We start from the raw sequence: 13263 nt of genomic DNA, 5'->3' as shown, positions 1-13263 counted from the left end.
TGTGTACATGCAAGAAACGTGTGCGTGCACTTGGGGATACAGCGAACAGATACAGAGAGAGAGAGAGAGAGAGAGAAAGATGTGTTCATCAATGCTCAGATGTGGGCTAAAGTATTCCAATATGATTTCGTTTGGCCTGCCCATCCAGAGCCCACCACCGCCGCTTCTCAAGCGCTGTTCGGGGACAACTCGGCGTATGCGTAACGTGGCTGTTGCTTCTGCTGCTGCTGCTGTTGCTGCTACTTCTTCAGCTGAGAGTGCTTCAACTCATGAATATTTTGGGGCAAAATGATGCGTGGCAGCCAGGACCGATGCCAATGTACTCTCCGTCTTCGGCGTAATGAATTCTGACAGCAGCTCCAGCTCAGCCATGTTTTTGTTTGTTTTTTTGATTGGAGTGCACAGCGAGTGGAGCGTACCAGGGCTTGTGTCTGTAGCCGGAAGCTAAATACAGTTATACTAACATTTACTGCCACAGATGGGATAAGCATACACACATATATACCCACACACTCGATTGTAATGCCACAACGTCTGGGCTGAGTGGTGGTCCCAAAAAGCAAAGCGGATTTTGCCCGAATTGAAATACTTTAAAATCACAAATTAGTTGCGATTCAGCTGTGAACAAGAGCAATATTTAGACATACGCATTAGGACTGTTGATTTATCGTGCAGAGATATACTTAATTCCCAATTTGCTTACCTAAGTACTTTGTTCGACTGGTCTTCCCTGAGGGCTGCAAGCTCTCATAAATATTACACTCGAAACTCATTAAAAACAAACATTTCCCACAACTTTTGCACATAAATTATTGCCTTGTCTTTGTAAATCATAAAACTAACTTCATTGTTCGCATTTTACAAATCTTTATAAGAATACAACTCGGTTGTTTTATTTGCCACGTTGACCTAAGTCTACATTCCTGTCAGTTGTAATATTTTATTTTTCAGTTATTTTACATTTTTTCTTTTATATAATTTTTTTTTATTTTCAGACTTTACTGTACTGTATAATTTTCAGTTTCATTTTAATTTGGAAACTTTACATACTTATTCTTTCTTTTTTCTTATGCTATGTATTATTTCCCTTTGCTCTTACAGATAAAATTGATGTCAATGTCATTTTCAATTGCCTTAACTACATTACAGTGGGTGCAAGCATTTTGCGCCACCTGTGAAATATTAATATGTTTATAGAAGCCACTCTGCCCGCCAGCTCTGTAGCACTTTGCGGTCTGCCTAAACTAATTATGTCTTGATAATGTACATTCTAAAAGTTTTCAACAATTTCTTATTGATTCCCTTTCCATTAAAACCAAACGCTTTAAAATAAATATATACTTTAAAAAAAATGGTAAATGAATAATGAACTTCTATTACGCTTTGTTCTTGCGGTCTATTTACAATTTGAATTTAAGACAAAAATTTTTGCTGGAGAACCATTTGTACCTTAGATTTAGCCGAGTGCTAAGCAAACGAACCAACAGAAAAGTTGTCTGTGCCAACAGTTGCTAACACCATATTATTTGATTTTTAAAAATACATCATTTTTTTGGGGGATTTAATAATTAACCAATGCTATCTAAAGCGTTTTATATTTGTGCGTTATTTTATTTATAAAAATCTCATTTCGAGAACTTAATATTCATTTCATCAATATACATATTGACATGCTGCTATATTATTGCGGCACATTAATAATGATGAAAACATAACTCTCAAGTAACTCTTACCCATTTGTACTTATCTTTTGGTTTTATTCGTGCGATGCTCTTTTACCGAACTCAATTTTGTGAGAGATATGATTAAGTAAGTGAGCAGGTGAACGATCTTCACATTCTTTAAACCCCCTCGTGCATACCAACACATGCAAATGACAGTAAAAAGCAATACAATCAGCAAACCCCTGAACATATGCATATAAAGGCTCAATGGTTGAAATGTTAATGTCTTTCGATTCTCTCACACACCAATTCAATCTATATATTTGTTCGTTTATCCTTTTCTATCGTATAAACTATACATCTTCTTGATTTAAGGAGATTTAAATTGGCCGATAACACTATCGCTGGCATCAATATGCATCTCGTATTATATCATGTACAAAAACTTAACTTTACATTTAATAAATTACCCGATGTATAACAATCTCGTAAACTTTATTGGCTGCATCAATATGGGTAGTAAAATACGCTCCTTCACATTTAATTAACTGAGTTAAGCTTCTCACAACAGTTGAAATTGGGTTTCGCTTCCGGAATGCAAAGTTCGACTGAAAATGATCGGAGAGTGAAATTGAATAATGCCCCATAGACGATGGGTGAAAGTTTAAAGGTAATTGAATACCGTGCAATAATGCACTGCTGCCGACTTATGGTCACTGGCCAAAAAGCAAATAATTTCCGCCCCAGTGAAAGGCGAGCTGGGCGTGGCAGGTTGGGGGGCGCTGCAGGCAGTCAGCAATGGGGCTACCAGGCCTGGTAGCCACCAGTGCCACGACCCACCGTACGGACAAAGAGAATGTGAGTGAGTGACAGGTAAACCGCAGGCGCCAGCCAGCCATGAAAGCATATTCATGTTGCAAGTGCCACAGACAGGTGGCAGGAGCCCAGGCACGTGCAGTGTGGCATTAATTGAATAGCAAGAGCCCACTGGCAGAGCCGGGGCGAGTGCGCGGGGCGACTGCGGAGCTCAAAAGCTCACTGAGAATAGCGATTTGGTTGATGCAAATATCTGTTGATGCGGTTAGATTGTGGCATTGGTTGCACTAATTGCAACATTGCAACCTTTCAAGCAAACCTCAAACAGTCAAAGCTGTTTTCCATTGCAAAAGTCAGCTGACGAATTAAGTCCAATTAATGCCACAGAATGTAATTAGAGATGAGGTTGGCTTGTGGCTGACGCTTGAAAGCCAGTCAAGCATTCAAATTGTATTCTAATGCATTTATCCCACTTGACACCTAACCCCCACTAACACTGATGGACGATAAGGCACCTCTCCATATTGAATAATACACCATAAGCTACTGCTAAATTGCATTAGGTCTGACTAACTTGTGTTTAGTCTGGCCACTAGTTCTCGCTCATCTTTGATTTTCGTTTCGCAAACCTGCAGCTGGGCACTTCTAGCTGAATGAGCTTTTGAAGTGAACCACAGTGCTTGCAGTCGAGCTTGGGATTAGCCCCTGCCCCGGCTCCTACTCCTCTCTATGCCTCCTTAAACATCCGTTTTGTCGACTCAGGACGTTAACTGGCAGCGGCTTATTTCATTTTTGCTTTCTGTCTCTGGGTTGGCCCTTGCAAGTAGATTATATTGTTGACGTGGTCATAACCTTTTCCACATATCCATTATGCGCTGCATGCCGTAGTGGATACAGTCAATGTGTGTCAGCCAGCTATGACATTGGCATGCGGAATGTGGCATGTGGCATGGCATGTCAACTGTCGTTAAATGGGTCAACTGCACCTATTGAACTGTGGGCTTTAAAGGGCGTACTGTGGTTACGGATCTCTTTGTTGTATATTTGAGCTTGATTTCATAATATATATGATAGAGCTGGGGAATGCTCGATTCGATTTCGCATGGTCCATCTCTATGGCCCGCTTAGCTAATAAAAGTTGCAGACATGGCCACGACTTGGCCAAGGTCTACGGCTAGACGCCATGTTAACTCATTAATTTAATCATACAACAAAAACTTTGCAACCTCAATTACTCAGCTGAGCTTGGAGCAGCAGCGGCGTCGTCTGCCAAGGATATATACGGTGAAGGACATGCGGGCCATAAATTAGGCAATACGACAGGCAAATCATAATCAGGTAGCTGACATGCTTTAGTTGGCCTCATTATTATCTCTGCTGTTGCCTAGGCCAGAGTAGATCCCACATTAATTGTGACTGTAAGGAAGTGTGGGTAGGGGGACTTGGGGCGCTAGGAAGCGGTGTGGACGAGGCGTATAATAATACGCCCCACACAGCTTTTGTTGAACTTTGAGGGCTGGGCGCATTGTTTAGCACATTCCACTCTATTGAAAGGGCGTGGCGGGCGCTCCTGTCTGCATATTAACATAAATATGAGAGTTATTTGCATGTTAATGAGGCCATAGAAACTAATAGACCCATCTTTGATTACACAACTAATAAGCGAGTCTTGCATGTGGTTAATATGTATCTATATGTATGTGTGCGCGTGTGTGTGTCTTATTATAAGCAAATGCGCACACAGCTGAACATGTGCAACTGTTCGCTAGTACATATGCACATATATATATATACATATATGTATAAATCCAACAGAAATAATTATTCGAATTAAAAAAAATGCGGAAAATGCTAATTTTGCTTTATAAGAGAAACATACACGAAGTCAATTTTTCCAGCAAAAATGTAAAAAAAAAAAAAACTCAATAACTCGAATATTCTCCCGTTTTCCAATATATGCTGTTGTGTGTTTATTAAAACAAAATAAAAAGAGCAGCAAGAGTGGAACCGAGATTTTCTGGGAAATGTACTAATACAGCCACGTCTTATATATTAAAAAATAAACATTGATAAACTGATAAGGCCAACGGTCACCTGAATTTCAGGATCAACAACCGTCCTTACCAGCACCGCCACTTGGAGCACCATCTAGAAAATCCAAGCTTGGACAATAGAATCAAACAGTCAATGGCAATTGCGATTCATGGAATATGCTAGAGCTCACGCATTGGAATGTATGAATGTATGAATGTGTGTATGTGTGCGGATGTATGGGAAAATGCGTGGCACGTTCTGCAGACAATTGGCCAAATGTTTTCTTTAATGACTTCTACGTTCCTTCACGAATTTGAACGCAATTTGAATATTTGTCGTTTAAAGAAAACAAATGCAAAGTCATTCACATATTGGCTTTGTTACTTTAATTTAAAGAATTTGTTCAAATTTGATATGCAAAAAATTTAAATAAAATAAAATAAAATAAAGAATTTATTAGAAAATAAAAATGTATTAAATATACATATATGCATGTATGTATATAAATATCGATCCAAAAACGTGTAAGATAATAATTTGAAAGCTGCATTTCGAATTTGAACGTTTTTTGTGCTGTACACTTGCTGTATATATATGTATGTATGTGTATGTACTTAAAAAAAGTTTCTAGTCCTTAGCTCTTATAGGCATCAGATCGATCCATCGTGATCAGGAATATACATATATGCATTAGGGACTCTGTCTGTCACACCCTCTTTTACACAAATAAATAAATAATCTGTCTTTCAGATAATAACACCTACCCGCTCTCTGGTGCTGTGCGCCGACTCCAGACGCGAAATGGAGGACTGGCTGGGATCTCTGAAGACAGCGACGGCGCCGCAGCGGCCGCGTGGCGACAGCTTCCTGATCGATCAGCACGACATACTCTCGAATCACCATCACTGGTATGCGACCTCCCATGCGCGACCCACCTACTGCAATGTGTGCCGCGATGCGCTCTCTGGCGTCACGTCGCACGGGCTCAGCTGCGAGGTGTGCAAGTGCAAGGTGCACAAGCGATGTGCGGCCAAGGCGATAGCCAACTGCAAGTGGACAACGCTGGCAACGGTCGGCAAGGACATCATTGAGCAGCCCGACGGCAGCCTCATTATGCCGCATCAATGGATGGAGGGAAATTTGCCCGTATCGGCCGTGTGTGCGGTTTGCAAGAAGACCTGCGGCTCGGTGCTGCGGTTGCAGGATTGGCGCTGCCTCTGGTGCAGGGATACGGTGCACGTGGCATGTCGACCGCAAATGCCGATTGTCTGTCCGATTGGCCCCGCCAAGCTGTCCGTGGTGCCGCCCACCAGCGTGCATTCAATTAGCACGGACGATGCCTGGGACGTGGTCAGTCCGAAGGGCAACTTTTCGCCGCTGCTCGTCTTTGTCAACTCCAAGTCGGGCGATAATCAGGGCGTCAAGTTTCTGCGGCGATTCAAACAGCTGCTGAATCCGGCGCAGGTATTCGATCTGATCTCAACGGGGCCCAGCCTGGGTCTGCGACTGTTTCGCCACTTTGAAATGTTTCGCATCCTGGTGTGCTCCGGCGATGGCTCCGTCGGCTGGGTGCTCAGCGAAATCGATCGTTTTAATATGCACGTAAGTTTAAATTCTCATATCTTAATCGACGCTCCTAATTGTTGTTCATTTAATTCCACGACAGAAACAATGCCAGGTGGCTGTCATGCCGCTGGGTACGGGCAACGATCTGGCCCGGGTCTTGGGCTGGGGCTCCAGCTGCGATGATGACACCCACCTGCCCCAGATATTGGAGCGCTACGAGTCGGCCAGCACCAAAATGCTGGATCGCTGGAGCATTATGGTGTTCGAGAAAGCCATCACGGTGCCCAAGATGCCAAAGATGTCGATTACCACAGAACAGGAGGCTCTGCTCACGGGCATGGTCACGTCGGCCAATCACCATTTGCGCTTCATAGTCGAGACGAACGATACGCAAACGTTGATAAGCTCCACACGCTCCCTCTGCGACACCGTCGACGAGCTGGTCTCACGCATCTCTGAGCATCACAAGGACGACGAGCAGCTGGCTATGAAATGTGACATCCTACGACAGAAGCTAACAATGCTGCTGGATGCTCTGCAGGAGGAGGAGCTTGGCACGCACAGTGGCGACGATTTGGTAGCCACCATAAGGAGTTTAATATCGCGTAGCGGGCCCTTAACAACGGCACGCCCATCGTTTCTGTAAGTAGAGACAGAAGAAAAATTAAAAATGATTTTATTTTTAATGATTAATGATTTTGCTTTACTTGTATATACATTTCTTTATCAACTATTTGTTTTATCTGTTTAAAAATATTTATTTTTTTTTTTTTTTTTAATTCTAAAAAAGTATTTTCTGTGCAGCTTAAAAGTAGGCAACACTTTTATTTTGAGGATTTGCACTGCTTTTCGCACAGATGCACTGCTTAGCATGCAAGCAGTTGTGAACAGCTCATCTGACTGAATGCGGGCGAAATTAAAAATTTAAATAACTGAACTTAATTACTTTGGCAACTTTTTTGATATAATAACACACGATTTAAAAAAATACTTGAAATATACAAAAAATTATTTAGTAGATTGAAATTATTTCTAATCAAATTTTATTATTTCTTCCAGCAATCCGAATATATCTATTGAAAAAACAGAAAAGGATAACATCAATTCAAAAGAGCGTCGCAATAGCCGTTCACTGCGCTCCAGCGAAAAGGAGGCCTTACAGTGCCGAGCGAACAGTGTGAAGCGCGCCATTTACAATGTGGTGGAACACTCGGAGCCGGGTCGCCCTAAGCGTTACCAGCGGAAGCTCTCAATTACACCCTTTGAGGCGCTCAAGATACCAATAACGAATTCGGGCGACTCGACGCCCTGCGGCTCGCCGCTGCCAATAATACCTCCCATCAACATTATCTCGCCGACAATGGAGACATCGCGGCTGACCTGCATATCACCGCTGCCGGACACACGTCGCGATTCAGTGGATGAGAATTTCTTCAACAGCATCAATTTGCCGGCGCCGCGTCAATTCGCGGACAGTCGCCGCAGCTCGGGTGTGCCGGAGGTCATCCAGGAAATGGAAGAGGGCGCCAACGGGGAGACGGTATATCGCGTTGGCCGCTTGTCCTTGAGCGGTGGCGCCAACATCGATGATGCGGGCAATCGCCTGTCGCCAAGCAACGAGGCAGGCGAGAGCACGCCTACCGAGCGCAAGGTGGACTTCCTGCGAGTGCCGATTATGACAAGCGAGCCGATAGTCGATCCCTTGTCCGACTATCGCCCGATCGAGGTGTTCGAGCGCACCTACTACATGGCACGCGAAATGGACAAGGACAAGGAGCGCACTGCGAGCGGTCAGGTCGAGAGCGAGAAGGAGGAGGCGGACATCAATGAGAAAAGCGAACCGCAGGAGCCGCATCGAGCTCTGGTACACACTTGTAATCTACAGGTACCCGGCATTGTCGTAACCCCCCAATCCCAAAATGTCTATACGAGCGAAAGCCTCACAATCATTGACACCGATGCCCAGACCAACACTGTATGGCATTATCTAACCAGATATCGAGAACAAAACTCAGTTGGCTCTTCTTTTGCCTTTGCAGGAACAGTCGTCGTCGGAGGATCTGGGCGGAGAGGCGAGCGATGTGATGTCCGCCATCAGCAATGAGGAATGCAGTGTGGCCTCCGAGATCTTCGATAAGCCCGAGCCGGGTCACAGCCTGGGCGACATCATACAGGTGAGTGGGAAGCCTCTCCGATTGAAACTACTTTTTCTATGACTAAAATTACTATTATTGAGTAGAATCTGGATGCGAACAACTTTACGCACATCGACTCGCCGGAGACTAGCGATGAGACGGAGCCCATGCCCGGAGAGAGCCTGATGGATGACATCAGCTCGGTGCTGGGCCATGACATCACCAATGCGCTGCAGGACAACACCATCACGGATGACACCACCACCCTCTGCTCGGAGCATGCGGGGCCGCCGAAGCCGCCGCGCAAGAAATCGCTGAGCGCCTTGGCCCAAAGCAAAACGCATCCGCGGCGACGCAACTCCTCCCCGCCGCGCAAAGCCGGGCTGGCACGCATGGACAGCGACGACAATCCGCAGCAGTTCGGCTTCGAGAACATTGTATTCGAGATCGACAATCGTTGCGATGATCAGAAGATACGGGAGCCGCCGCGGTACTGCAGCCTGGCGCAGTTCGTGGAAGGTAACGATATAGCGCGTCAGAGTTTCAAGGTATGTGTTAACCGGCGATCCGGCCAAAAGTAGGTAAATTGTATATATATACCCATATATGTATATATATACATATAGATATATGCATTTATATATAGAGCTATAGCTATGTTATGTTTATCGAAAGTGCTCCGACATGGCCACTTATGGTAAAAAATCTTTGTTGCTCTCCGTTTGCTTCTTTCTTCAAACTTTTCTTTTCGTGTGTATTTAACAAACCGAATACGTTCACTTGCTTGCCTCAAATCCAAATCCAAATCTCCAAACTCGAACTCTAAATAATACCAACTAAACGTATAACGAAATCGAACCAAAATCAAAACCAAAAAAAAAAATATATATATATAACTCCTGCTCCTGTGTGACTCTCTATCTATCTAATGTGAAGCGTCCCAAAAAGCGCATCTCACTCAAGAAACTGAATGCAAATACAACAACAACAATCGTATCTCAACAGCAGCTAATGCTTGATCGCAATAGCAATGACAATGGCAAAACCGAAGAGGCGGACACGCCCACAAACACAGCCCCAACCAGAACGTATCGAAATCTAACAACGACTACGACTAGCGACGAACTGGAAACTGCAATTAAAATTGAAATAAACAATGCAACGACAAGCACAACAACAACAACAACATCAACATCATCATCATCATCAACAACAACAACAACGAGTACGAGTACAGTAAAGCCCCTTGAATCGGCAATGGCCTCGTCGACATCGCCCACTAAGAAGTCGGGCCATGGACAAGAAGTAAAGCGCATTACCTTTGATGAGTCGTGTAAGAAAGAATCCTTTGATGATGTAAATCCCAACTATCCACAGATAAGTGTTGTTGTAAGGCCACCAACACCATTGCGTGGTGATTCCGTTAAGCCAACAGCATCATCAGCATCGTCGGCATCCTTATTGGCGACCTCGTCGTCGCTGCTCGGTGTACGAACGTTGAACTCCTCGGAGATACGACGTCACTCGAGCCATGCGCCCAGCTTGGCTGTGCGCGATTATGACAAGGATAAAGATCGACGACATTCCGGTTTCAATCCAAATTTCCTAACATTGGACCCGGAACATGCGCGCTTCCTCAGCAGTTCACCAGCGGCTAGTCGTAGAATTAGCTGTGGCAGTCTCTTCAAGGTAAGTCCTGACCCAAAACAGCTCACTCCCCCCACATATACCACATATATATACATAATATATATACCATATATATATTCATATATATATATATACGATTTACGTTGGCACTACTGCATCAGCAAGTGAAAGTATATGTATGTCAGCCGAGCAATGGCAATGCAGAAATCCGATCAAAAATTCAGAAATGCGAATTTAGGTAATTGTTTCAATTTGAATTGTCGCGATATTTCAAATAACAATTTTTAAGCATATTAGTACGGAATACACTGGGGTATTCTCGCTGTAAATCTACATCTAGTCATACACCAAATTGATTTAATTTATTTTGTAGTTTACGTTAAGAGGTAAAAGTCTCTATGCAGCTAAAGTTTTGTTTATACCTATAAAATTGTTGAGAACTTGTTATAGACTAATGCAGTTCGATATTAAAAAACAAATTAAACTGAATATTAAAAAAAAAACTGGAGCCGTGTGAATTAAACAAAACATACCATATACGTTTTTACTATTATTTGCCACATTAACTATAATTTAGCTAGTTGCGCTTGAGTTATGAAAACCAGATTTTATTTGAATAAAAAAAATACCACAAAATCAATCAAAATAAATACAATTAATACCATATATATAGAATTATATATATGCAAACAAACTTAAATGTAACAAAAGAAAAATACAAAATATATTTAACAAAGCACAAATCAATTGGTACGTATTTCAAAATTATGTCAACTACTTGTATGAATTTCTCTTTTAGTTTTACAACACTGAAAAGCTTTGAACACACATTCACACTCACACTCAACACACATACATACATTCTATACAGACACAAAAACATATATTTTTATATATAATCACACATAGACATAATATTATTTTTTTTCGCGAATACGAAATGCATTTTCTTAGAAGAGAAACCAAAAACTGAACGTTAAACGCACCTACGGACTGTTCAGTGTGCGTTTCTTTGTGGTCGCCGAACCAGACATTCGCCTGGCAACCCTGGCGCTAATTAGGCCGCTAATACCGCTGGTAAGCCCGTTAACCAGAGGTCGGGGTCTCTCCTTTCTACTGCGTTCCTGAGTTCGTTCGTTCCATGCGCTCGTTCGTTCGTTCCTTTGATCGTGCGATCGATCGTTCGATGTATATCCGTAACCCCAGCAAATGAAATAACTACATATATACATATAAATATATAAATTAATGCAATATATTCTAGTAATATCCCCCTGTACAAAGTGCCAGTTGAAGTCTCAGCTTTCGTTTCAGTTTGTGGTTAAAGCACACGCGTCAATTTGATTTGATTTTCTTGAGTTACACACGTGTTGTCGTCTTGAAAAGTAGTGTTGCCTCATATCCAATATTATAAGCTATCGTTAACCAATACTAATTACTTAACAATTTCCATAACAAAAGCTAATATCTCAAATACGCTCTGCTTTCTAAAAATTGTCCATATTTCTTTCCAAGTAGTGGCCTGTCTCTCTCTCGCTCTCTATCTTTCTCTCCCTCCCCGCTCTCGATCTCTATATCTTTCCTTCTGAAAACTCCACTTGTGAAACCTGTGACCTCCATTACACAACACTAGCACACGCACATAACCTCACACTCCAACTGCTCACACACGCTCTCACTCTCTCGCTCTCTCAATCAGCCACATCCACATGTTTCTTTGTATCGTAGTTAGTGCTGACTTTCCAGTTGCTCTTTGACACCATTGGCCCATTGATTCCCCGCTCCATCTAATCGCTGACTCTTTCTTGCAGCCTAACGAAGCTCTGCCCAATCTGCAGACACTCAAGGGCTCCAAATCGAGTCTCTTCATGGGCTCCACTCTGTTTGGCTTCGAGCACTTTAGCACCGGCGACAAGGACGAAAAGCCCGGCAAGGATAAAGAACGCACACCCACAGAAGAGACCAATCGCAAGCTGCCCATTATCAATCCCATCGTTCGCTTGCCCAACTGGCCGAGTAAGTAGAATTCCATGGTTGAAACTGAAGAGAACTAAAGAGATTTCTCTTGAACTAATTTTTTGATTCCGAATGAAAATGCTATACAAATTCTTGTTCATTATTTATACTTAATTTAATTTAATTATTGTATTTATTATTCACTTTGATATTTAAGTATTTTCCATCCCTTTTACAGATCTAGCAAATGGCACTGGCTTCATATCCAAGTGTCTGATGGCCAATGCGGACACGCTGTGCGCCGCCGTCAGTCCGCTGATGGATCCGGATGAGACTCTGCTAGCCGGCTACCATGAGAAGTGTGTGATGAACAATTACTTTGGCATTGGCATCGATGCAAAGATATCGCTCGACTTTCACAACAAACGCGAGGAGCATCCGGAGAAATGTCGCTCCCGGGCACGCAATTATATGTGGTACGGCGTGCTGGGCTCCAAGCAGCTGCTGCAGAAGACCTGCAAGAATCTGGAGCAGCGCGTGCAGCTGGAGTGCGATGGACAGCGCATTCCCCTGCCAGAGCTGCAGGGCATTGTCATACTGAATATACCCAGTTTCATGGGCGGCACCAATTTCTGGGGCAACAGCAGCAAGAAGGAGGACATCTTTCTGCCGCCCAGCTTCGATGATCGTGTGCTGGAGGTGGTCGCCGTCTTTGGGTCGGTGCAGATGGCAGCGTCGCGTCTGATCAATCTGCAGCATCATCGCATTGCCCAGTGTCAAAGCGTGCAGATCAATATACTGGGCGACGAGGAGATACCGATCCAGGTGGATGGCGAGGCCTGGCTGCAGCCCCCGGGCATGATACGCATTCTGCACAAGAATCGCGTCCAGATGCTGTGCCGCAACCGCAGCCTGGAGGTCTCGCTCAAGAGCTGGCAGGAGAAGCAGCGTCAGCACAGCATATCCATACAGCGGGACACCTCCTCGACCGCCTCCGAGCATGCCGTGTCCACGGACGAGGTCATATCGGAGCGCGAGTGCTATGTGCTGCTGAACTTCATCGAGGCAGTTAGCTCACTTGTCAAGTGGGTGAAGTTCTTGATCATCTCGCATCCGGCACTGCAGCATGATCTGTATGAGGTGGCCTGCCGTGCCAGCGAGGCACTGGAGTCCATACACCCGCAGGGCAAGCTGTTGGAGGGGCCTTCATTGCGCACCAAGTTGGTGGAGGTCATTGACTCCTCGCGCCAGCTCTACGATGATGCCTGCACGCTGTTGCGTGATCGTGGCCATAGTCTGATCCTGCGCGAGGACCTGGAGACGAAGCTGAGTGCTGCGCTGGCCAACATGGAAATGGAGCTGAAAAAGTGCTCCGTGCAGAAGTGCATCGATGGCAAGCTGCGCGCCTACTTCAACGTGCTGGCGCCCAACGAGGAGGTAAG

The 13263-nt window shown here is 44.0% G+C and overlaps 1 protein-coding gene across 12 annotated transcripts in view; it reads left to right on the top strand.

Moving 5' to 3' along the window:
• Positions 1 to 13263, top strand: part of LOC108653835 (diacylglycerol kinase eta) — a 55132-nt gene that overhangs the window by 40463 nt on the left and 1406 nt on the right. For 3 of the 12 annotated variants that reach the window (XM_018104687.3, XM_089256651.1, XM_018104750.3), the window contains 9 exons: positions 5265 to 6116; positions 6181 to 6722; positions 7140 to 8055; positions 8120 to 8254; positions 8320 to 8763; positions 9152 to 9904; positions 10820 to 10942; positions 11677 to 11881; positions 12060 to 13258. In XM_018104687.3, coding sequence (XP_017960176.1) covers positions 5265 to 6116; positions 6181 to 6722; positions 7140 to 8055; positions 8120 to 8254; positions 8320 to 8763; positions 9152 to 9904; positions 10820 to 10942; positions 11677 to 11881; positions 12060 to 13258 — 5169 coding nt within the window. The remainder of the gene's footprint in view (positions 1 to 5264; positions 6117 to 6180; positions 6723 to 7139; positions 8056 to 8119; positions 8255 to 8319; positions 8764 to 9151; positions 9905 to 10819; positions 10943 to 11676; positions 11882 to 12059; positions 13259 to 13263) is intronic. The other 9 variants (XM_018104714.3, XM_018104723.3, XM_089256650.1 and 6 more) reach the window with 9 other exon arrangements.

This window comes from Drosophila navojoa, chromosome 2, assembly GCF_054131105.1.
Source record: "Drosophila navojoa isolate 15081-1374.11 chromosome 2, UAZ_NAV_1.0, whole genome shotgun sequence".
NCBI lineage: Eukaryota > Metazoa > Arthropoda > Insecta > Diptera > Drosophilidae > Drosophila > Drosophila navojoa.
This window is presented reverse-complemented; position numbering and strand designations above follow the sequence as displayed.